Source organism: Synchiropus splendidus, chromosome 1 (assembly GCF_027744825.2).
Source record: "Synchiropus splendidus isolate RoL2022-P1 chromosome 1, RoL_Sspl_1.0, whole genome shotgun sequence".
In the NCBI taxonomy this organism is placed as follows: Eukaryota; Metazoa; Chordata; class Actinopteri; order Syngnathiformes; family Callionymidae; genus Synchiropus; species Synchiropus splendidus.
Genome location: NC_071334.1, coordinates 1,518,116 through 1,544,108, shown reverse-complemented (window position 1 = coordinate 1,544,108; position 25,993 = coordinate 1,518,116). Strand labels below are relative to the sequence as shown.

General features: G+C 52.5%; 2 protein-coding genes across 2 annotated transcripts; both read right to left on the bottom strand.

Annotated features, from left to right (window-relative positions):
• Positions 1-2,288: 2,288 nt before the first annotated feature.
• On the bottom strand, positions 2,289-13,906 carry prrx1b (paired related homeobox 1b). The gene is made up of 4 exons (XM_053877811.1): positions 13,429-13,906; positions 7,544-7,719; positions 5,799-5,980; positions 2,289-3,593 (listed from the first exon to the last, which is right to left on the bottom strand). The coding sequence occupies exons 1-4, from the start codon at positions 13,673-13,675 to the stop codon at positions 3,461-3,463; spliced, it is 738 nt and encodes a 245-aa protein (XP_053733786.1). The 5' UTR covers positions 13,676-13,906; the 3' UTR covers positions 2,289-3,460.
• Positions 13,907-19,460: 5,554 nt separating this feature from the next.
• On the bottom strand, positions 19,461-25,359 carry gorab (golgin, rab6-interacting). Its single transcript, XM_053876694.1, has 5 exons — positions 25,173-25,359; positions 24,820-25,108; positions 23,550-23,651; positions 23,298-23,438; positions 19,461-23,119 (listed from the first exon to the last, which is right to left on the bottom strand). The coding sequence occupies exons 1-5, from the start codon at positions 25,225-25,227 to the stop codon at positions 22,462-22,464; spliced, it is 1,245 nt and encodes a 414-aa protein (XP_053732669.1). The 5' UTR covers positions 25,228-25,359; the 3' UTR covers positions 19,461-22,461.
• Positions 25,360-25,993: the final 634 nt, after the last annotated feature.

The window sequence follows — 25,993 nt, the reverse complement described above, 5'->3', positions numbered from 1 at the left end:
GGACTGAGACTTGTGAAGGCTTGCGTGAGGGCAGCCGGGGTCCTCCAGCGCCTCCAAGCTGCAGCTCTTGCTGAAGCGCCGACGTCATCACATATTTCATGAGAGACTCGGAGGCACTCGGCTTGACGTGAGGCCAGTGAAAACAGAGGAGCAAGTGCGGACCGAGGGTCCTCCACCTGCAGCTGGCAGTTAACCATGTTTCTCTTCGCAAAGTGTGTCGTCCCGGTGACTGGATCGCACAAACCCCCGTCTCAACTCGCGTGGAAACTCCACATCGCCTGGAATTCTTTGGGTCCTTCACCCGAACCACACGCTGGTAACAGCTGCGCCGCCGGACTGGCTCTTCCCCAGAAACCGCTCATTAATAAAGCGTTTGTGACGGAGGGGCCCGGGGGGGGCTTCCCGCTCCCCGGCTCACACAGACGCCCCGCCCTCCCTCGCTCTCGCTGTCTCCTCCGTAACCAGCTCCAGATGTGCTGCTGAGGGGGGGCCAGCTCGCATGTCATGTGCTCCGGCGAGGAGAGACGCTGTCATCCCTGATGGAGTGGCTGAGTCGGGGGCCAGCGGGTCAGAAGGATCTCCACATCTGGAACCACTTGGGGGTCAGGCGGGGCGCTGGCCGTGAAAGGTGAGACCGGGGGGGCGGGGGGAGGGGGGGTCTGACACTGGACATACCTCAGCTCGAGATGCCTGGTCAGGAAAACAACCCACAGCAGAAAGGAATCCCCCCCCCCCCACACACCAGCGCGGAACAGGGTTCCCGAAAACATGCCTCACTCCTGAATCAAATGAAGAAAAGTCCCGCGACATTCCAGATGTTTGTTCCCAATTCTGGGTCCTTTCATGAGGAAGAACAAAAAGGCGAGTTGCGACTCCCGGATCTCAGCGTTTCATTAGCCACGGCACGACAGAGGGGTCCGAGGGCCGCCGGGGTGGGAGGAGTGGGGGGGTTAGTGGGAGGGAGGCCCTTCTGTCCGCAGCCCTGCGTGAGGTGCCCACCCCTCACGTGACCCCGGGAGCACGGTGAGTCTTCACAAGGTTAACAGCTGCCGCTCTTCATGAAGCTGCCAGAGACAGACAGGCCAGGACCGACCCCACCCCAGGACAGACTCCATCCCAGAACCAAGTCTACCCCAGGACCGACCCCACCCCAGGACAGACTCCACCCCAGGACAGACTCCACCCCAGCACCGACCCCACCCCAGGACCGACTCCACCCCAGCACCAACCCCACCCCAGGACCGGCCTCACCCCAGGACCGACTCCACCCCAGGACCAAGTCTACCCCAGGACCGACTCCAGCCCAGCACCGACCCCACCCCAGCACCGACCCCACCTCAGGACAGACTCCACCACAGGACCGACTCCACCCGAGCACAGACCCCACCCCAGGACAGACTCCATCCCAGAACCAAGTCTACCCCAGGACCGACTCCACCCGAGCACCGACCCCACCCCAGGACAGACTCCAACCCAGGACCAGGTCTACCCCAGGACTGGCCCCACCCCATCACCGACTCCACCCCAGGACCGTTTCCACCCAAGTACAGACTCCACCCCAGGAGCGACTCCACCCCACAACATGCATTTTGAATTTGAAGACTAGTCAGGAGTACCTGAGGAGTTATCAGTGACCAACCCAGGACAGACAAGTCACAATTCACAACGACATTCTGACGAGGACTCGGGTCTCGGAGCTGTGTAGCGTAACAACAGAGCATCAGACTTGAGGGCGGAGCCATGCAGGCCACCGCCGGACAGAGTGCAGAAACCACACACCAACCAACTTCTGCAAACTGGTTTGAACTGGAGGACGGCCTCAAGCTCCACCTTCTCACGACAGGTTGCTCCCTCTGGTGAAGAGTTGCACATTCCACAGGATTCCACAGACAACTGGAAGGACCGAAGAGGTCACAGCGCCCCCTGCCGTGACGGAGGGGCAGGACTTTTAGGTGTCTGCTGCTAGAGTTAGCTTAGCTGGGGAAAAACCCAGAGAAACTGAGCCACGAAGCCTTCAGTTCCTGCCTCGAAACATGACGCTGCAACAGAGCGATCGCACTGGCAGAAAGATGCAGAGTCATCTCATCTGTCCTGAGAACATGAGTTAGGGGCAGAAAGATGTGGATGAATATTGCCAAACAATTCTGAAACATAAAACCTGATAATAACGTCAATTCAGAAGTGTGCTCATGATGAGAATATATTTGTCCCGAACAAAATGGAGAAGGAAAACAAGAGTAAAAACACGTGATACAAATCAAGAAAAAAAAAAACACACATGACCGGAAGATATTTGAGGCGAATGTAAACATGAATTCAGTCGTACAGCTCAAATAAGAGCTTTACTTTTGAAGGTCACTTGATTCCGAATGGTCTCTCTTTCATTTTCCTGCAGTGAACATTTGAGGAAGGTCCAGCCCGAGTGCTGGTTGGGGCTGCGAGCGGCCGCACCTGCCTCCAGCCGCAGCAGCGTGAGAACTTCAAATCCCAGCTCGGGGCGTGAAGGAGGAGGAATGTGGACACGTGCTCCGGGGCGGGAGAGAAGAAACGCTGGGGCCCCGGGGAGCCGCCATGTTAAGAGGAGAACTTCCCTGCTCATAAATATCCTCTCAGGATGGAAGTTTGGGGTCTCTGTAATCAGCTGAAAGAAAACACGCAGAGCCGCCGCGGCTCCAGTGGCTCTGAAGGGGGATCTGTTCTCGGCCAGTAAATCTTTCTTTATGGGCCGACGCCGGGGCCGAGGCCCTGCTGCGTCCCAACCCCGCCGCCGTAAACAGAGCTTTTATTTCTGGAGCGAATGAGGCCGGGACTGGACGCCGTCGACACCTGACTGGCCGCGCTCAGAGGGACCTGGGCCAGGTGACCCCCGGACTCTAGGGGAGCAAGTGGGAGGAGTCAAGAGATCAAAGCCCGCGCCCCCCGCGGTGCAAGCAATCCAGTCCCAACGCTGCTCTTGCTCCACCCGCGCCGCTCTGGACGGAGGCCCTAACTACGTATGGAGGCAGGTCATGCGATGCAATATCTGAAACAAGGAGTGGCGCAGCTGCCCCCTGCTGTCGCACCAGGCTCACTGCAGTGACGCTCGCCGGCGCGGAGTCATCACAGTGTTGCAGGCCAGGATTGAGAATGCCATTTTTATTCATATACAAGACTAGAATTCTGTTACACATGGAGGCTATAAGAGGCTGGGCTGGTGTCGGGGTCAGATACATGGTGGGTGCGGTACATGGTGGAGGAAAGGTCGGCAGTGGTATAACAAGGTTAGGAAACAAGGTTAGAGAAGGCAGAGGAAGCGCATTGGCCCCGCGGCGTCGTCCAGAGTCCACGCGAGTCTCTCGCCCCACAAACCAGACGAGCAAGATCAAGAAACGTCCCGAGGCGGCGGCGGATTCAAGGTCCAGTCTTTTGTCCAGGGTGGGAATAATCCCCATCATCCCGGGTCAGCGGCGCCATCCCGCTCCTAGTTGACCGTGGGTACCTGGTTCAAGCTGTACTCCTTGGCTTTGAGCCGCAGGTTGGCGATGCTGTTGGCCATGTTCATGCCTGGGGAAGTGTTGGTGTTGGAGCAGGTGGGCGGGTAGGTGGCCATGGCGCTGAGGGAGAGAGGACAGGGGTCAGAGAGGGGCACCAGCGTCGCGCTCAAACCGTCTCATCTCCAGTGACCAGCGTTTGGACCCTCAACTGATCTCACTTCTGCACTACAGCTCTGGTGTCTCTGTCCCGGCTGACGTCACTGCCAGCCAGCCACGGGTTCATGGTCCAGAGTGACTTGGAAATGCTGAGTCCACAGGGATGAGCTTGACTTTCATGGCCAACAGATGGCGCTGTGATCAAATCTAGGGATCCCGAGACGCTCCCAGGCCAGAGAGGAGCTCTCCTCCCAGCTGGCCGTGCTCATGAGACGCCACCGCAGCTGAGAAGCAGCGGCTCTACTCCGAGTCTCTCCCGAGTGACAGAGCTGACCTAGTTCTTTGGGTTGTGACCCACAGCTCATGACCATTGGTGACAGAGCTTTGCCTTTTGGCTCAGCTCTCTCTCACACACAACAGTGTGGCAGAGTGACTGTACCGCCCCTGCTGTGGCGATTTGCAGACTCATCTGCAACTCTCTTACCCCTCCACTCGAGAACAAGACCCCAAGAGACTAAGGCTGTGTCCCATGTCTCCCCCTAGCACCAGCACTGAACACTAGCACTTAGCGCCCTCCACTGTGAAGCTCCCTCCGACCACCAGGTGAAGCGACCGACGTCCCTCAGAAGTGTTGGAGACAACGTTTTGGAAATGCCAGCTCCAAGGTTTCTGCAACCTCTTGCATCGGCGCTGATCATCTCACTTGGTTTGGTGAACCAGCGGAGGAGAAATGGGCGGAGCCTGTGTTGCGGTGATTGATGTGTCAGAGGTGTGAGGATGCTAACGTTAGCCTGGATGCTAGCCCACTGTTGTGTGTTCAGAAGAAATCCAAACCTACTGTGGAACATCCATGTTGTATTGTTCATGTTGTGGGACATGGTGGAGCATTTGGCTGGCTGACGTGTGACACCAGAGAAAGGGAAGAGTGGTCCTGGCCACTAACATGTCCCTGTTGTCCTGTCCAACACTGTTGTGAAATCAAGTCCTGTGGTCTCCTGGACATCTCTCCACACTTCATCTTCCCACTCGGTCTCTGCAGGCAGCACTTTCTGTGGCACCAGCTCCAGGACCAGACACAGTCAAGTGTTAGCAGCACATTGCACCAGAGTCAGGAGCCGCGGGGCCCGACATTCTGGAGCTGCCTTTTTACTGTAAACCACCACCAATGAAACCAGAGGCCCAAAAAGTGCTGCCAGTCCAGCTGCGCCCGCCTCCGAGCCTCTGGTGTCGAGTGGCAGCCGGAGGTCAGAGGTCAAGGCAGGATTTAGTACGGTTTGTTTTCACATTATCACCTCATCAGGCGGGTCACGGGACCGGGCCCGGCCCGTGCTGACAGACAGAACCGAGGGAGGAAGGTGGAGGAGGGGTTAGTGAGTGAAGTGGGCGGAGACTCCCGGCCCCAGAGAGGTAATCAGACGAGACACCCGAGTCTTTGTCATCCGGACTCTCCGGTCCTGAGGTCTCAGTGACGACGAGGAAATCGTTTCAATATTTATGCAATAGATAGGTTGCTTTTTCCCATTCGATACCACAGACTTATGCCTGACTTCAGCCTCTTCTCATCTCCAACCCTCCGCCAACGTCGGACCTCACGGCGCCGACTTCGGTACTGAGCCAAACACGTTTCGCACCGCAGAGTTTTGAAGTAGAAGACGGCTCAAACTCAAGTTTGGACTCGGCCTTTTCTTTCAAAGCGTCTTCCTTGTGAGTGAGAGCCAAGCTCAGCTGGGTGAAGCACCGAAGACGGGCCCCCAACACTCGACCGGAGATGAAGGTTCCGCGGCAGCTATGAAGAGAATGTTCGGCTGACGGAAATGAACGGTGGCTGCAGTGTGTGTCTGCCACAGCACAGGGCCAGGAGCCACGCTGTGGCACGAGGAGGGTGGAGGTCTGTGCTGGGATCAGTCCTCAGGAAATGAAGGAGGCACCCCATGTCTCGCCTGCGCACACCGAGGTGTCACAGCTCAAACGCCAAGCAGCTCCTGCACCAGAGAAGTCTGAATCTCTGGCGACGTTTGAATCGGACACATCAGAACCTGTTGTTTCATTATCATCCGACGTTCTTCTTCCCGCAGGAGGAGGCCAGTCATGCAGCAGGGGAAAGTGAAAGTGAGGCTCGGACAGACCGTCCAGTGTTAGTGCCAGAACAGAGGTGGGACGGGGTCGTACCTGTAGGGGGCGGCGCTGCCCCAGGACAGGTAGTCGTTGGGCCGCGGCGCCGGGCGCGGCACGATGGGCTGCTCCACCGCCGTCACATCGCCGGAGTAGGACTTGAGCAGGGAGGCGTTTTTGCTGGCCAGCATGGCGCGCTCGTTCCTGCGGAACTTGGCTCGTCGGTTCTGAAACCAAACCTGGGCGGGACACAAGGAAGGAAACATGAAGGAGGAGAAGAAGAAGAAAGAGACAGTCACCTTTGACCAACACAGGCCAGCGTGGCACTTTGGCCCCTTTTTCAATATTTGAGGCTCAAAAACCAACTTTCATCTCAGACTCTTTTCCTGCCTTTGGGCTCCACGGCCCCTGGCGCTGGGCAGGACGAAAGTATGTGGCCCCTGAGGAAAGTTACTGACAAACAACGGAAGGATTTTTCTCAGTGACGTCATGCAGAACACAAACGTGTGGCTAACTATAGTTGGACTTGTGGTGTTTTCCCCGCAATCCTCCAGAGGGGGCAGAGGACATCATCATTTTTATTTTTAACCTTGTGCGACGTCGAAGAAAGGTCCCTGCAGAGCAGCGGGTTGGTCTCTTGAAGGAGCTCAGAACCTCCGCACTCACTTCCCATTCACTCGCCACTTCTCTCTGTCTCCTGCAGCGTGGGCTTGAATCAGCGCGCACGCACAGACACTTCACAGAGATTTCCTCGGTCTCATGAAAACATTTTTTTAAAAAAGATCTCGTGTATGTCGGACGTGACGTCATCACTCGCAGGTAGGTACCTTCAGCAGTTTCACAGACGCCACATGCTCAGGTGAGGACACTGAGAAAGAAGTGTGAACCGTGCAGTGGGAAGCACCTGCGCACCTGCATATGGAGATATATATGTATATATACTAGAATATCAGATGAAAACATACCATTTCCAAATCTAGACATTATTATTAAATTAATTATTAAGTAAAAAAAAACGTCACCTTTGCGCGATATAACCACGTCTGCACGCGCTCACCAGTAAACGTCAGTATGGTGGCCTCGAGGGGACAAAGTCGGATTCACGAGGTCCATCAACCAGTTTGACAAAGACCAAATAATAAGGATGAAATGGTGAAAGTTCTTTGATGTGCGGCGTCTTCAACTGTGTACTGTGACTTCAGTGTCAAGAGGGAAAAGACTCCCAGATATTTTTGTATTTCTTTTGATTGATATACGTATTTATATTGATGTAATCCAAGACATTATTATTCTCTTCGACACAAATGCAGCTGTAAGGTTACTAGACAATTCCCGGGCTCTTCCTCAAACCCCTCTCTCTGTTTTGGACGTTTACAAACTACATAGCTGAGGTGGACCGATGGCGGGGCCCCGCCCCTCCAAACCCTCCGACACCTGAGGGAAACACTGACATGCTTTGACATTTTCCATGAGACATGTGAGGTTTTACTGTTAGCCGATGAGCGCGCCGCACACGGTCATGTGACTTGTTTGCCTTTTATCCCGTCGTCTTTGTTTCATTTATCATGTTTGCGTGCGCATCACCGACACCTTCAGGTCATGGTTGAGGTGAAGCTGAGCCCAGCCTGTCGGGGAGGCTGCGGCAGAGCGCCTCTTATCAGATCCTTGGAAATGGGTTGATAGCAACGCTAAACATGCTAATGGGCCCTGATCACAATCGGTAAGCGCTCACAGATGACGAGGGGCCCCCAGATGTTTGGGCGCACTGCAGAGCCGCCCTGCCCTGTTGCCCGCTCTCCTACCTGCACGCGGGCCTCGGTGAGGTTGACCCGGCGGGCCAGGTCCTCCCGGACGAAGGCGTCGGGGTAGTGCGTCCTCTCGAAGACTCGCTCCAGGGCCTGCAGCTGGCTGCTGTTGAAGGTGGTTCTGTTGCGGCGCTGCTTCCTCTTCTTCTTCTCCTCCGTGTTCATCTGTTCGTCTGGAACCACAGAGCAAACGGCGTCAACTCTCCGTGCCTCACATGAAGCAAGGTCAGCAGCTAAACGGACAACTGAGGCGCACTTTCACTTGCCTCCACGCCTTTCCTGCCCTCTTACAGACGGCAGTAAGCCGTGTCCTGAGCCGAATCATCGGAACATAAAACATCTGTGCTCAGTGAAGACCCTCTCACGCGGCTATGACGGCGCGGCGTGCCGTGAGAGCTGCAGAATCCCGACCGCGGTGAGGCTGAGTCAGCAGTGAATCAGAAGGTGTTGACTCCACTGGAGCCAGAAGACAGAAACATCTCAGTCGATCTTAATGGCGTCTCCAGACCAAAGGCCAGGTCACAAGCACCTGAAGCCCCGAAACACGATCCAGTCGCAGAGTCAGAGATGGAGTCAGAGATCCAAACTAGTGGATCTGAAGAGCTGTGGAGCGGGACACCTCTGTGTGACTGGTTCAGATTTGCTGTGGCCAGGACCTGCCCGAACATGAACGACCACAGAGAACGACAGAAGTCCTAGTTGAAACTAAAAGATAATCAAAATAGCAGAACTGTTTATGTTTTGATGAATTCAGCATCAACGAGAGTCTGAGTGTCCTCAGGCGTCACGGTCCGCACAGTTATACTGTCACCCTCCTCATCCGATCTGAGGCAGCACCACACCGGGGCGAGAGGAGCGCCACAAGGTCAGGACACAAAAGCGGAAGCAGTGAGTTGCGTTTGCCTTCACGTCTCCTGCTGAGCGGAAGTGACTCGTGGAGCTTCAAGTCACGCTCCAGTCAACATGTTCACTTTCAAGCCCTGAAATATGGGACCCTGCAAGCGCTGCTGTGTCCACAGTCACTGCAGCACACTCACACACACCTCTGTGCCGCTGGCCTTGTGAGGACCTCTCCTGGCCATCGCCCTTTCCCCTGCCTCTCCCCCTCAGCACATGGCTCACCTGAACCAGGACTCTGGAACCCAGTTAGAATAAACTACTTTTACTGAGGTTTTCACGCTCTAAACCTTGTGAGGACCGGCCAACATGACCTCACAAGAAGGAGGCTGGTCAAGACTCGGCCCTCCTCTCTCTCTCACACACACACACACACACACAGCTCAAAGAAGCTGAAAACAGTGAGTTGAAGGGTTGAACCAAGTCAGCGACGCCTCGTAACGGCGAAGGATCCTCGCCTGCGAACGCAGGTTTGTCCTGGAAGATTTGGTCTCGTAAAGCTTCCTGTGGTCTCCAGTTTCAGCCAGGGAACCGCAGCGCGCCACAGTTTTCACAACGTTCTGATATTAAACGGTGAAATAACACAAGCGCTCATTTGTCCAACGAAGCCCAAACTTTTGCACAAATCAATTCTCGCAGCAGCTTCTGTTTGGTGTGGCCCACCATACACACACACACACACACCCTTCAGATGCAGAAGGGCGTGCGGTTCTTTATGAGGTCATTTCAACTCCACCATGGAGCTGCTCAGCTAACAAGGAACAACTCAGTAAAAGCAAGCTCTTCTTCTGTGTCTGATATAAGAACTTGGCTTTGCTGCGCGGCACAACCGTCACTTCTGTCTGAGCCGCTGTTACGAGGGTGGAAACACAACGCACACACACACAGCGCTTTAGGAGCAGCAGTTCCGCGACGGTCGACAAAGCTCTTCACTGCAACGAAAAAAATCTCCAGTCTCTTTTCCGATTTTTTCACTCTAGTATTCCGCCAACTTCTTTCTGGGTCTGGCTTTTCGACATGACTTTCAACTGACTTCAGTGTCAGGTGTTTATTTTCAACACAGAACCAGGAGCGGGGCTGAGCCGTGGTCCCAACACCTGTGTTCTGGAGTTGGTGGGGACCTGAAGAAGGTGGGAAGGTAAAGATCTGTCCTGTCAAAGTAGCCACCACTGTATCTGGGCCGGACCCACGACCCCTGTGACCCCGGGATCTTTCCCACCGTCCCGACAGAGAAGCGCGAGCTCTTGATCCGCACCCTCGCGCCCAGCTCACGCTGCCGCTGGCCTCGGCTCACAGCTGTTATTGGAGCTTGTCACGCAGGCCGCGCGTTGGACTGGGCTCCATCCTCTCCCTGCACCGGAGCGCCCATCAGAACCAGAGCCGAGAGCAAAGAGAAACCCCGGCGGTCGTTCGGGAAGCACGGGAATAACCATGGAACATCAAGGGCGACGCAGCAAACTCAGTCAAAGACACGTGGGAATGCGTGGCTTTCATATCTGGGTGGTTCAGACCAACAAACATCTCGTCCACAGAGCCCTGCGTTTCTCTGTCTTATCTCACGTGACTGGAGCGCAACCTCTCTTATCTGCTCCTGAAAACAAAGCCATCTTCACAGCAAACAGAGAAAAGCAGCTGAAGTGGCCTGTGACGTGGGATTAAGGGGTTTGCGATGCGCGACCTTCTGCCCGTCGCCGTTTATCATGCAGCCAAAAGAGCCAAATGACTCCAAATCCACACCTTCTGCAGAGCCGTCCAGAACCAAACAGTGGGCAGGAGCTTTTAAAGAACTGTTTGTTTTCCTTCCTAATCCCGGTAATAATCTCAGGCCTCTCACGTTTCCCGCGTGACCCCTCTGTGGGGGTCCGACCCCTGGAACAACACATTAAACCGCTGAAACACACCATCATCTGAGGCCGTGTCCAGGCAAATCACCGCGCTGAGGCTGAGCGGCGGTGGCCGAGAGAGCTGCGCAGCAGCGAGGCTCACGCTCGCCGCCCAGAGCGAGAGGCTTCCTTCATGTAAAGACTCGGGAAAATGGCCGATCTCACGAGGAGAAATGACGGCTCGAGGTTTTCTATTCATCTTCTGTTTTCACAGTGCGTTACGACAGAACTGACCATCTTCTTTTTTGGCCTCAACAGAACATTTTCTTCTAAATAGCAAAGTGAATAGCAATAAAGAATCAAGCGTGGGCCTCCAGATTTGCTACACACCACTCATCCGCGCCCGACTTTTGGCGAGCACCTCCGGCATCAGTTCATAAAGCGATGATCGACGACAAGTCTGAGGCTTGAATATGAAGAAAATAAGAACGGCACTGTAAATGTGAGAGTAAACAAATGAGCGTTGCATGGAGAGTTATTGTTGAGTCGTGGCGTGAAATACTGAAGACGCTCTCACTATAGTGTCAGAGCTTGCACTGACCTGCTGTGGCCCCCGGGGCGCACTTTGAGCCGCTCAGGGGTCAGAGGCACGTTCGCCTCTCACCAGGGCTGCAGTTCTCAGTCGTTCTCCCGCTTTCTGACTCACACGCTGGGTGAGCACGAGCGACAGAAAGCACCACGGAACTCGCTCAGCAGTTGCGTTTCTGACAAGCGACAGGTGTCACAGCGGCTTATTTGACGGCGGAGATGTGCAATTGTTTGGCTTGACACCAAGCAGCAGCACGACTCAACACACCCCGGAACACACCAGCAGAAATCATGTGTTCTTTTGGAAATTGTGACTTGTTTTTCAGCTCGTCTGAATCACGGGCGAGAGTCGCATCGAGGCGAGCGCTGAATAACAAACAATGGTTTTTGCTTTGAATCGCTTTCATTTCAAATCAGTTTATTTTTTTTTTAAATTACGCCACTAAAATGATTCCACTACTTTTGTGTGTGTGTTTTATTTTTAAGTCAATAAATACTAAATATACGAAATCAATAAATAATTTTATTTGAACGTATATTAATATTAACGTCGTAAATAACCATGAAAATCGCGGCGATCATTAACTTCCTTTTTATTAAAATAAAGCCTCTTGTCCCGGAACCATCACGCTGTTCTCAATCAAACGGTCTATTTCAAATATTACAGCAGGAGTGTTTGGCTCGATCCCATTGAAATCAATAAAACAAAAAATGCCTTGATTGAATTAGTTCCGATTTCTGTCAGATTCATAAACAATATTCTCCATCGCGCTTCATCTGCGCACCGCTCGTACTGACGCTTGAAGGAGGCGCGCGCGCGCGTTATTGCCGCGGCTAACTGGAAGCAGATTTAATAGCTGCGTTTGATTTCTAATAATTCAAACCACAAGCCGCGATCATCATCATCATCACCGTCAGCGTCACCAGTGCGGTTGAGGACGGAACTCATTGGCGGTAATCAGTAAAAGTCAATTATCCGTCTGCCAAAACCCCAACTGGCTCCAGCGACCATCCCGAAATATTCCGGCTCCAGGGCCGCGCCGTCAAATAAAACTGACGTTGATTTCGGGAAAGAATAATTATATTCATCTCTAATAACCGTCGGTGGGTCACGGGTCTGCGGCCTGACGGTGTAAAACTCATAATACAGTCAGACAGAAAAGAAAAATCCATCTATATATATATATATATATATATATATATATATATATATATATATATATATATATATATATATATATATATATATATATAATAAAATTGACTGTAAATTGGAAGCAGAAATTTGTAAAAAAAAAAAAAAAAAAAAAAAAAAAAGTCAAAAAGCCAGTGAAGCGACAGACGCTCCGTCCACACAACTCTGTCTGAAAATGAACACGAACGCATTTCCCCGCTTTCGACATCAAAAAAGGCAGCAAACAAAACCAGCCATTAAAACTGCTCCCGGGTCACTGTTAATCATCATCGTCATCATCATCAAAACAGGCGGCTACGTTGGACTTTGAAGAAACGAAAAGTCAGTGAAGGGCATTTTGGCTCCGCGGGCCTCAGACGGGTTCGGCGGCCGCCGCGCGTGACTGGTGAGGTGACGGGCCCGGCCGCATCCTCCAGCGTCGGCAGACATCAAAGTGTTAATGGTAAATTAATCGGCGCGCGGTGGGGTGGGGGTGGGGGGTACGGAGGGGCGGGGGGTGGTCAGGAATGATGCATGACCCCTCCAGGATTCCTTCCATGCGCGCGGACGCACGCCACCTTAATGAAAATAAATGAGCTTTCAAGTGTGTTATTAGTGCGAGTCCGCTGTTATTGCCATCAGGACCGAGGAGGCCCTCGAGCTCTCATGCACGCTCGTCACCCACCGACGAGCGTCGTGACGACAGGCGGCTTAAATATGACGGCATATTTCAGGCGCCAAAGTCTCGGCTCGGCGAGCGGCCCAAACGAGTGTCAAGGTTCAGAGGTCGGCGGTGAGAAATGCGACTTGAGGGAAGGGAGCCGAGAAGCCTCCGTGAGAAGGTGAGGGGTTTCAGGAGCTCTGCCGACCAGCTGCCAGGACTGGTGATGAACCTGGAAGCACTTTTAGCGACGGCGACGAAACGATGTGCACAAAACGAGACTTCTTCAGACGAAACGCTGCGCTTGGCGTCACGGTTTCGAGCGCCGCCAGTGCGGCGAATGTTCACGCAAAGTTTGGTTTCGACAGAGAAACACGACGCGAGCGCCAGCGCGGCTTTGCCTTCATTTCTTTAGCCTTTCGCCCTGGCCCGCCGGGAGGCTTCAGCGAGAGAAGGCCTCGCGCGTGTACGTTCGCCTGGAACCAAGCGGCTCAGAATCCAGCAGCTTCGGCTCAGTGGCGCCGGAATCGCTCGAAACATCGACACGCAGTTGGACGGGTGCCGGGGATAAACCGCGTGTGTCCGGCGAGACCGGATCGGAACTTTGCGGCGCCTCTCAGCGACTTTTCACCCAGGCGGGACTCGGTGGACCTTCAACGTTGTTTCAGCAGATGTTTGCGTGTGACGTCCGGCCGCTTGTGTCGGTGGCGCACTCTGACCCGGTTCCCCGCGCACTTACTCTCCTGCTGGGTGGTATCGCTCCCGCTGGTGAGTCCCGGGGACTCCAGCATACTCCTGCCCGCCTCCCCGACGCTCTCGTCCGCCTGGCTGCCGACCATCTCCCCGGCCTCCTCCAGGTCCAGCAGGTGGCTCACCGAGAAGTTCTTCTTGGCTTGCAGGTTGTCCAGGTTGGCGGTGATCGGACTCTCCAGGCGGTTGGATATCGAGGCTTGCCTGTCCATCACATGCGCGTAGCTGGAAGTCATGACGCAGACGGGGCGCGAGAGAGCGAACCGATAGATCCTCGTGCGCGCTGGGGCACTTCCAGGGGAGAAGCGCTCACATCCAGGCTCCGGCCAACTTGAGCTGCAGGCGGGACTCGGAGCGGCCACATCCACGGCGGGAAAGCTCGGTCCTCGGCGGCGGAGAAGCGGTTCCGACTCCGGACTCACATCTGAGCAGGAAGAGCTGCTGCTGCTGCTGCTGCTGCCTCTGATGACGACCAGATGCGCTCCACTTCTCCGCAGAGTCTGGCGGAGAGGCTCCTGTCGGACTCCCGCCTCCTCTTCCCCCCTCCCCCGCCTCTGCCTCCTCCCCCTCGGTCTTAATAGGAGCCTGGTAATTACGTGGCACAGCCTTGATGGCGCGCTCCTGCGGCCTCCAGTCCAGTCTGGCCGGCAAGGGTCCGAGTCCCTGACTGAAGTCACGAGTCTTTCGTGTCAACACGAGTCCCACAGCGCTGGCTCGCTCTGGACCCACTGATGTGAGCGACTGGGGAGACAACTCAGCGGGTCCCACACGGCGGAGTGAGTCCCTGCGATGTTCGACAGGAAGCAAAACAACTCTGACTCACTCCTACAAAGCAGACATGAGGGGAAATGGGTCTGACCCATATCCATCCCTATGGTTTTAGACATGGAGCAGCTCTGACTCAAACGACTGAGCCAGAACCGCCGAGTCCCACAGGTCTGGATAAGTCCATCCATTCAAGTGCGTGTGCCGTGCTGACTTGAGTGGAAGTGGAGTCCCACACGTCTGAATAAGTCCATCCATTCAAGTGCGTGTGCCGTGCTGACTTGAGTGGAAGTGGAGTCCCACACATCTGAATAAGTCCATCCATTCAAGTGCATGTGCCGTACTGACTTGAGTGGAAGTGGAGTCCCACAGGTCTGGATAAGTCCATCCATTCAAGTGCGTGTGCCGTGCTGACTTGAGTGGAAGTGGAGTCCCACACGTCTGAATAAGTCCATCCATTCAAGTGCATGTGCCGTGCTGACTTGAGTGGAAGTGGAGTCCCACAGGTCTGGATAAGTCCATCCATTCAAGTGCGTGTGCCGTGCTGACTTGAGTGGAAGTGGAGTCCCACAGGTCTGGATAAGTCCATCCATTCAAGTGCATGTGCCGTGCTGACTTGAGTGGAAGGGAACTGGGTGTAACATCCCTGAGTCCTACACATCTATAGCAGTCAGGTTTGGATGACTCACTTTCCCCGTCTCAAACGAGTTACCAATCCTCCTGATTCCACTTGTTAAACAGGAAGCGGCTCTGACTCACCTGCGTTGAAAATGAGATCGCCGAGTCCTCCGCGTCTGAGTGAGTCCCTGAGGCCACAAACCCTCTCACTGGACAGAGTGGACACCGGTCGCTCCGCCTGCTTCAACCTGCTCAGTAGAGTGTGACACGAAGACACTCGGCTGTTTCATTCGGTCACTGACGACGAAAACAACCACTAACGAGTCATCATCCGGTGACTCGGTGGATTGAACCAAGTTCGCGCTCGTGGTTGCTGTTGAAACGTCTTAAGCTGCCGACTTCTGCAGGGCAGAACAGCATCTAGGACCGCTAGCTAGAGTCGAGACTTGAGACTAGTGAGGTGACGACTCCAGACTTTAGCACTTGGAAACTTCAAGCCTTGAAAACGAAAGACTTAAAACTCGAAATCAGCTGCCTCCGAGACTCATTTCTCAAGACTTGAAAACTTGAGACCTGAAGAGTTGAGGACTCCAAACTTGATTTTGTGACTTGCAGATTTGAAGAGTTGAGACGTTAAAATTAGAGAATTCAGCACTTGAAGAGTCGAAGACTCAAGACTGGGAAACCTGAGAACCGTGGGCTTGAAAACCAAAGACTTGAAGACCTGAGACCCAACCACTCCAGACTTGACAAGCGAGTTCCTCATCTGGACTGACGCGACATGACTTGTTTGAAAGAAGACTTGAGCTGTGAGACTTGAAGACCTGAGACCCAACCACTCCAGACTTGACAAGCGAGTTCCTCATCTGGACATGTGACGCGACATGACTTGTTTGAAAGAAGACTTGAGCTGTGAGACTTGAAGACCTGAGACCCAACCACTCCAGACTTGACAAGCGAGTTCCTCATCTGGACATGTGACGCGACATGACTTGTTTGAAAGAAGGCTTGAAGACCCAAGTGTTGAGACTGAAAGTCTCACAGTCTTCATTGTCACAAGTGTTTGAGTCTCGAGTGTCCCGAGAGGCTCCCTCCTCGCAGTCACAGCTCCGAGTCATCAGTGATAAAGTCTCCTGCGGTCTGCCACCAATTACACCGCGGTAGTCAGAGGCAGTCGGTCTCGCTGCTGAGGAGCTTGTCGCGGCAACGCCTGCAAATAAAGCGCGTCTGGTTTTGGTTCCGCAGCCGCACCTTCACTTTCCCTGGTGCCGTCCGACGCGTGACGCCATCGCGCCGCCGGTGATTTCTAACGTGACTCGGCGGCGACACACGCTGAAAGATGGCGGGACAAAGAGAGTCGCGCCAGTCAGGAAGCGACGCGATCGGAGGCAAGAGACGGCCGGTACCAGGTGTGGGCGCGTCCACGGGTCCAAGGAAAAAGAGGTGAACTAGAGAGAAACATGGAACAAGGTTAAATCATCTGAAATGACGGGATTAAATAGTGAAAAGCTGAAGTGAAAGTTATGAGATGAAAGGGCAAAAAAGTCGAAACAATAACATGAAAAAAAAAAAATCACATTTCTGAGAGTTTCAATTGAGAATTTTCAATTTCAATTATGGCCAAAGAGCTGACGAAGGAATAAAAGGTACAGTGATTATCCTATAAACAATCAGGAAAATGTATTGTTTGATAAAATGTCAAAACATCAAGATGAAAAGTCAAAGGTTTATGGTCAGGTGAGACGGTTGGAAAAGTGAGATTCAAATGTTAAAGAGTTGAAATGGAGAGATGAAAGGCAGTGACATGACTGGGACCAAATATGAGGGTCTGACTTGTGAATTACAGAGACTCGCACACAGGAGGGGTCGGATCCAGTCAAAGCTTCGTAGTGACATCATCATTGTCAGATTGAAAAGTTACAACTCCAGGATAAAGAGCAGAAACGATTGAGACTGAAATGGCAACATTTGAGTCTCAGTCTTTTCTGATGATTTCAATCCTGTCACACGGTTAAAAGGCTGACTCGCACGTCTTTTCATCACAAAACGTTTGTTTGGAACGTTTTGCAATGTAAAGTTGAAAACTGAACCACGAGGTCAAAGGTCGAGGTCGCGCTGATGCTAAACTGAGATGAACCGTGTGCGAGCCAAATGTCAAAACTGAAGTCGAAGGTCGCAACAGTGAGACGAAAGTCGTGACTCAGTGGACCGAACCGGACTCTTGGCTTGACTTTCTTCTGCGACTCCATCCTTCCATCCATCCATCCTCCCCCTCCCCTGAGGTGCTAACTGCGGTGCGGAGGGAGGGAAGGAAGGCTGTGTGCGTGAGAGGGGGTCGGGGGTCATGTGCCGCGACGGCAGGACTCGGAGCTGCCATAGACGTCCTGTAGCTTCCAGCCCCTGATCTGGGAAAAGAACACTTGATGCCATCAAAGGCGCAGGATTGAATCCAGATGTGCGGCTCCGCTCCGTTCCATGTATTTAATGAAGGCGCTGGGACAGGCGAGGCTTTTTCATCATTAGTTTTCCCCCACTCTGCCGACAAGTCCGTCCTGGTGCCAGCTCGGGCGCGGGGGGAGAAAACCTGCTCGGGTCTCGGGAGGTTTTCTCCTGCGGGCTCTTTGTTTGGCGCTGCATGAGAACACGGCGTTCTCTTGTCGAGCGCCGTAAAGATCAGGCCTGGGAAGCTTGTCAAGCTCCGCAGATACCAGAGCGTGGCGGCCGCGAGGATGAGAGACGCGGCCTCGGCTGAGAGTCTCACACGACGAAAGCCCGAGCTCCACAGGGAAGGGTTCAGCGTGGAGACCAGACCTTGGAATGACTGGTCCAAACAGGAGGAAAGTGTGAGACGGCAGAGAAAGTCCTGATGCAAAAAGATGCAAACGTGGGACCAAATATCAGGTTGTGAGATGAAGATGTCCAGGGGCTGAAGCCTCATACGACTGTGAGAGAAGAGGTTTGACTTACGAGACAGAAGGAGGAAGGACAGAACAACAAGCTGAACTCATTACATGCAAGTTCAAATGGTGAGGAAAAGATTTCATAAGTGACAGAAAAAAATCAAGATAGAAAGAGGAAATTGTGAAACAAAAAGTGTAAAACGTCGGAATAAATTTTAGGCGGTGTGATGAAGATGTTGAAAGGGAGAGACGGAGGTGGAAACATCCTCGGGCAAAAAGTGGAAATTGTGAGAGAAAATGTCGCTGACTGTGAGATGAAATCTGACATGAATAAAGCAAAAGGTGAGACAAACATTTGAAAAGTGAGATGTGGAGGGTGAAGTCCAATGGACAGAAGGTGAACATCGTGCTGTAGAAAAGTCATGACCGGGCTGAAATAGTGTGTGAAGGACAGAAGGTTGGAACGGACGGAAGATAACAGGGCAGGAAGTGGCAGGGATGAGATGAGATGAGATGAGATGTCCCAGTGAAAGTCAACAACATTGAAAAGGACCGAGCTTCCAGTGGAAACGCAAGTGTCACAGTATCAGGATGAAATTGAAGAGTTGGACGTCAGAAGTGAGAGGCGGAGGAGGGTGAGGGGGTGAGACACGAGAGAGAGACGCTTCGATAAACAAAGGTCAGGAGAGTCAGGCTGGAAGATGAAACCTTCCTGCAGCGTGGCATCGAAGTGACCACATCAAAATGAAGGACAGCAGAAAATGAGGGAGTATTGTGGACAACATGGGGTCGACAAGACCACATGGAAAGAAGAGAGTCTGAGGCGGAGTCACAGTCACGAGTCAGAGGATGTTGATGCACAGTTGAAACTTCAAGTCAAGGAGACATGAAAGGACAGTGGAAACAAATGAGCTGGGATGACCTTGACAGCGAAGGGTGGAAGACAAGAGGTGAGCGACAGCAACTGAGAGTCCCACGCGCCCTGGAGCTGAGGTGACCGGCACTTGCTGTGGTGGCCTGGAGCGGCTGGTGAGTCCGGGACCCACCAAACCTTCCTGTCCACGCAGACCAAACCAGCTCCTCCTCAGTCACATGACCCGCGCTACATCTCCGGACAGAAACTTGGCCGGTGTCAGCGAGGGCGGGGGGTTCGAGCCCCCCTTCGCAGCGCGCCGCCTCACCGCCGCCACTGCCCCCCTCCGACTCCCCCGCGTGCTGATTGCGCCCCCCTCTGTCGTCTTTTATTTCCCTAATTGAGAGTAAATGACCTCCTTGTTGACTCCTCACTTCCTGTGCAGCAGCTTGCCGTTCGCTGTGCTGCGTTTGATTGCAGATGCCGCGGTGGGAATTCTCAGGTCGGAACACGAGGCCCAGTTGTTTTAGAAAGCTGAAGGGTTTCAGCAGGAAAACGTGTCTGCGAAGCTGGGATGACAAACGTTTGAGATCGGGGAACGGAGAACAGCGAGTCCGGAGGGAGAGACAGAGCTGAGCCAGAAGACAGAGAGAGACAGAGAGAGAGGGAGGGAGGGAGGAGGAGAGAGAGAGAGAGAGGGAGAGAGAGGGAGGAGAGAGAGAGGGAGAGAGAGAGGGAGGGAGAGGAGGAGAGAGAGAGAGGGAGAGAGGGACAGAGAGGGAGGGAGAGAGAGAGGGAGGGAGAGAGAGAAGGAGAGAGAGAGACAGGAGAGAGAGAGAGATGGAGGGAGGGAGAGAGGGAGGGAGAGAGAGAAGGAGAGAGAGAGACAGGAGAGAGCGGGGAGGAGGCCCCGGGGCAGACCCAGGACACACTGGAGGGACGAGGGTGAGGAGCTGGGGAGGAGGGTCCAGACACCAGTGTTTGGCGTCAGTCGAGTTCTGAACCACACCCAACCAGCAACAAGCACAAAAACAAGACGAGAAAAACTTGATCAGGAACTTCACGACAGTCAAGCAGGTGTCAGACGACCGCACTCCCTCCCTCTGATCATGTGGTCCTCAGCTGGTGGCTCGGACCCCAATGTAGGTCGATTTCTCACGTCAAATAAAGTCAACTTTTCTTGATTTCATCCTTTGGAGGACAAGGCTGCGAGCGGCCCCTCTGCACAGAGGTGGGGCCTCAGGTGGCCCTGTTAGACTGTGGGGCGCAGCCATGACTTTCGGCCTTACATTCCACTTCCCTACTTGTGTATAAAAGATGAAAATGAAATACTATCATTCAAGTAAAATAAAAGAAAACATTCACACAGTCCCGCTGTAGTTCTGCTCCCAAGACCTTCCGATAATTACGATTATTCCTGGGAACATTTCAATAGAGAGAACAACAAATGAAAGAATATGTGTCAGCGTCATCGCGATCGCCTCAGATCGCGTCAGCAAAGATGGTCGTCATGGTAACCGCAGACAACATAAAACATCAATCGCCGTCTGCACCGCTCTCGTTAGTTTGGTGAATCCTCGACGTCTTTTGGCTCAGCTCTCGCTCACGTGCGCATCCCTCTCCCCCCGACGTCAGGGACGGTCGGTGGTCATAATGTAACGGCACCTATCCGCCAAAAACGTCATGTGGCGCGCAAAGCTCCGGCGCGCGTGAGAGTCTGCTTCTGTTTAAGCTCGTAAGGAGAAACATGCGGCGACTGGTTCTGGTTCTGACCCGCAGCGACATGGATCATTATGAACTCGTCAGAACCGCAGCGTTAATAGACGCACGAGCGTTTCTGATTCTGATGGTGAAGGAAAGTTGTTTCATGCGGAGAGAATTACGACTTCGGTTCGTCCGTTCTTGTTAAAATTAAAGACAAAAATCTGGTCTTTGATATATGCATTAAAACGCCCTTTTTTTTTACTTTTTATATTATTTTTACTTATTTTATGTATTATTTTGAATGTATTGACTGAGTATTTAAATTGTTACTCAGTTTCATTCGTATATATATATATGTGTGTGTGTGTGTGTGTGTGTGTGTGTATAATCATTTTAGTGAGTGACTTTTGATTTTTCGATTTGATTATATTAAACAATGAGGTGAGGAGACGAACTCCACTTGAGACGGACAAACGTTAGATATGTTCACTCGGAATCAGGACGACGAACTTAAATTCATGATTTCCCTCCGGAACAGTCGGTTATGTCGCTTTTTTGATTTATAAAATCACAATTAAGATGATATTTAAAGACGTAACTGGGGCTCTTTAGAGCGAACAAACGTGACAGTTTGCCATCAGATTGGAGTTCAAATGTATGTACACAATAATCGCGACGAATATTTTTGGGGGGGAAGAAAAGTTTTGAAACTCATTGAGAATTACGACATTTTTTTTATATTATTTGAAAATGGTATTTGAAATCTAAATTATTAACCAGAAATATTAATCAAAAAATGTGTTTTAATCACGAAGATGAAAATTAATCAATGACATTTAAAATAATAATAATAATAATAATAATAATAATAAAGCACATGTCGGGAAAAAATCGATTGTTTTTATTTCTTGTCATTCAGAAAAACAATGAAATAAATGTAAGGAGGCGGCATTGATTGACATTTACAGTCAAAGCTATTCATTAGTGGGGAAGAACTAAACTTGTGGTCGGTTCAGTTGAAGAAAACATTTTGTGCTGGAGCTTCATTGTCCTACGCAACAGCGCAAACATTAAGCGAATGATAAAGATTGTCTTTCGAATGCATTCATTAAAAAAAGTGTTCGGCCTTGAAACATTTCAACAGACGTGAACACGTGTTTCGGGTGCGTGTCTCCGTATGTTCGACCGTCTAACGTGACGGACCTTTAAATGTCGTCGGTGAACGTTCACCATCAATGTTGTTCTTCAATTAACGGCGGAGAAACGCGTCTGACAGGCAACATTCGGTGTCGAATTTCCCCTCACATAATTACCATATTTATTCCATTAAATTATGGTCGCGCGCGCACGTGAGATCAGAAACGGACTCGAACGGCAGCAGAACTAACACGCACTCTCTCTCTCTCAAACAAGAGCTCAAAATAAAGCGAGGTCTTTGCAACTCATGCGCCGACCTCGATTAATTTATTTATTTATTTTCCGCGGTCGGTCTCGCGCTCAGCGCCATATTTCCGACGTCAGTTACTCGCGTGCACGCGGCCGTCTCTCTCGCTCTCACACACGCTTGTTTCAGACTCACGATGCTTCTTTCAGCGACGTTTTCTGCTCCGTGTGGTTTCACTTTCCCGGAGAATCCTACGGAAACACGTGGAAACTCCCGTCACAAAAGAGTCCACTCTGGTTCAGTTCTCATTCTTTGCGTCCTGAAACTTCAAGATGTTGAAAAAGCAGACACCTGATCAAAACAAGCTGTGGCACTTGCTCAGCCTCTGACCTTTGACACTCATTCATGGCCAGGGTCAGACCTGCGTCGGACCGCTCCTGAACCTCACCGTCACCACGCCGCTCCAGGATCCACTCCAGAGCCATTGACAGGGCGCTTGTGTACCGGGCCCCACCGAGACACAACCGGAGCGACACCAGTGCAATATAAACACACCACAACTGAAGATTTGTCTGTGAGTTCGGGGTGCGTTCCTTTTGTCTCCACAAGTTTCCTAACATCCACACCAGTTTGATTTTCTTCTGCCACCTTTGTGTAGTCACATGACTCCTCTGCGTTGGCCCAGTCCGCAGGAGAGGCCCCTGGTGTGTGGCCCCGTCACCACATATAAAAACCCTTGAAAACGTTCAGTCCTGTGAGTCAGAGTCACGACTCAAGGGAGGCTCACTACTCTGAGCATCATGACGAGGAGCCTCCTCCAGTCAGGTGACCGTTCTTGACAGTCCAGCTGTCCCCGCCTCCAGCTGTAACAAGGTCCAGCACACCGTTCTGAAGGTCCAACTGCAGCTGCCTCTCACTGCTCTTCCCCTCGCGCTCACAGACTTTTTCCTCCTGCAGCATCTTCCTCTTCTCCTTCTCCTGCCCCTTCTTCTCCTCCTCCTCCTGTTGCATCCTTCTCTTTTTCTCCTCCTCCACCTGCCTCTCCTCCTCCTCCTGTTGCCTCTTCTCCTCCTCCTGCCTCCTCTTCTCCTCCTCCTGCCTCCTCTTCTCCTCTTCCTGCCTCCTCTTCTTCTCCTCCTCCTCCTGCCTCTCCTCCCCCTGTTGCCTCTTCCCCTCCTCCTTCTCCTCATCCTGCCTCCTCTTCTCCTCTTCCTGCCTCCTCTTCTTCTCCTTCTCCTCCTCCTCCTCCTCCTGCCTCCTGAGCCTCTCCAGCTCCTCCTCGCTGGCCTGCAGCAGCAGCTGCTTCATCAGCTCCTCCAGCTTGTGAGCCTTCCTCAGCTCGTTCTGCTGAATGATGGCGCAGAGATGCTCCGTCAGCTGCTCCTTCACCTCCGTCTTCCTGTGCAGGTCCAGTTTGGCCGCTACATACTCGGCTTCCGCCTTCTCATAGCGCTTCCTGGAGACACAGAGGAGGAGAAGATTCCAGACCCACTTCAGTGGCACCTCCTTCCTGTCTCACGCTGACAGCGTTCACTTCTGTCAGCATCAGCTCCACAGAGAAGCTCCTCAGCAGGCAACCAATGGCGAGCGACGGCAGCTCAGACCCAGGGTCCCCACAGAGAAGGTTCAGCTACCTGGCTGCAGTGTAGTCCCAGCTGGCCTCCTCGATTCTTCCTCTCAGGATGCCGATGTCGTTGGACACCATGTCGTCCAGAGCCTGCAGCTCCTTCTGGATCCTCTTCAACTTCACGGCTTCAGCCTGCGTCTGTTTGGACCTGAGCCAGAAATACGGGAGCAGAGGTGAAGGGTGAAGGTGCGCCAGGTTCCTTCTCCACCTGGACACGTGTGGATGGCGAGCTGTGTGTTGGCGTGAGTGTGACACTCACTTCTCAGCGATCGTCTTTGTCAGCAGAGCTTTCTTCTGTCGGTTCCGCTCCTCGATGACCTTCTGCTCCTGCTGCAGCTGCTCCAGACGTGTCCTCTCTCGCCTGTCAATCAAATCACAGACAACATTAGAGCCAATTGGGTTCATCATCACACAGGTGCTGGGGACATGTCACTTCACTGCGTCTTCCACATGCAGCAACAACGGCTTCTCATGGCGTGGCGTGGCGTGACCGGAGAAACTCTGCTTGATTTCACTCTCAACAAAAACATGACTTTTGGAAATAATCTGTCACATCTTCTGTTATTTAAAATATCTTCTGTGGCATTCAAAGTCACTGTCAAAGTCTGTCAAAGGTCAACAGACTGACTACATGGTGTTCAGTAAACAACCTTCAGCTGAACACCACAAAAACAAAAGAACTCATCCTTCAGAAAGGGCAGAGTGGACCCATCCACGGTGACTGTGTGGAGAGGGTCTCTGATGATCTCTCCTGGTCTGCAAACACCACAGCGGCGGTGAAGAAGGCTCAGCAGCGTCTCCACCTCCTGAGGGTGCTCAGGAGAAACAACCTGGAGGAGAGGCTGCTGGTCACCTTCTACAGAGCCGCCATAGAGAGCATCCTAACGTGCTGCATCACAGCGTGGCACGCAGGGTGCTCAGCTGCAGGCAGGAAAGCTCTGCAGAGAGTCATCAACACGGCCCAGAAGATCACTGGCTGCTCTCTGCCCAGCCTGGAGGACATGGCCAACTCCCGCGACCTTATTATCAAGGACTCGTCCCACCCCAGTAACTCTCTGTTCGACCTGCTACCGTCAGGCAGACGGTACAAATAGCTTCCTCCCGAAAGCTATCTCAGTAGTGAACAAAACCAGATTAAACAGTCGACCAAATTCATTATTACTGACCACATTGATCATCGTGTAATAAGAAATAACTATGCGCAATAACAAATCATTCAAGTTTACATCCGGATAAGTGCCACTTTCTGTTATTACGCTCTTTTACTGCTGCTACTTGTGTGTGTATATATATAGATATTCTCTTTACATTGTTTGCACCAAGGGAGTAGCGCTCAAATCTGGTTGTACACGGTACAAGGACAATAAAGGCCATTCTATTCAATTTCAGCACGAGAGTTCAGAAGGGATGGTGAGAAGAGGAGGTCAGAAGAAGAACGGCAGGAAAGAGAAGAGACAAAGACCATCTCTGAGGAACTCGACACTGATCTCAATAACAGACAAATGTGTAGCAGACGACTCGATACTAACAGTTCCACCTCTCGTCTCTCCAACTCCTTCACCTCCGAGCTCGCCCCCTCCTCTGCGGCAGGATGGAGCGCTTCTGTCCGGCTCGACTCGCTGATCTTCGGCTTGTCCACCACCGCTGCAGCCGGCGGACTGGCGGCCTTCAGCGGCGGCTTAGCGAGCTGCTGCTCCGGAGGAAGCCCCGGAGACGCGGAGGTTTTCTGAGCGGACATCTGCAGGGCTCTCTCTCGCTGCAACTGCTGCCGGTTCCGAGCCGCCTGAGTCGGCTTCCGTCCCCGAACCATGGAGGACTCTGGAGAAGTTGAGGAGTAATCACAACATCCAACAATCTGACCGGGTGCGTGCGTTTAACTCACCTTTCTGCTGCAGCCTCCGCAGCTCCTCGTCAGAAAACCCAGCCCAGCTGCTCATTCCGCAGGTTTAAACTACAACAAATCGATGCCGTTCGAGATGAAACACTGAACTGTCAAACCTTCGCCGTGATTCTGAAAAGTTTTTTTTTTAAATCTCAGTCGCCATCTTTGTTTACGACTGCCACGTCAAGGACCCGGAAGGGCGTGCAGCTGCCTCAGATATCGCCTGCATGGAAACAGAACACCGTAAATGAGTCGGGGAAATGGTTGCGATTATTTTTTTAAATATAACACAGTAACGTGAAAGTTAATACTTAACATTTAACGGATACTAAGTATTTTTAGAAAGATATGTAAACGAGATCATGTTTGCTTTTTATTCAGGATGCGAACGGGGCGCATTCCACTTGTTGCCGCGGGGCTGACAAGTTCTACCGGTTCTGGAATGTTGGACTGTGATCGGGTTGTCGTACGCTCGTGTTGGTTTCCTGACTCTCGGCACTCGTCACAGCATGGTGACGGATCAGAGCGAGTGTCGGTGGCGTCAGCTTCCTGGAATCTGTGGACTCGGTTTCCTGCCATCCCGCCTCATCCATCACCCGCTGCCTCCCACAGCTCTGCCGTCAGAGTGGCGAGGGTCAGGGGTTAATTCAAGACCCATGTTGTGTGAAAGCTGCGTGAAATTGCAGGAGCCAAGGCAAACACGCTGGTCTGGGCCAGTTAGCTAATTGAATTTTCACATTTGAGACACAAAACCACGGGATTCAAACCAGCGACTGAGATGCGAGCGACCATCTAACAGCGAGCTTGTGTGAGCTGGGGTC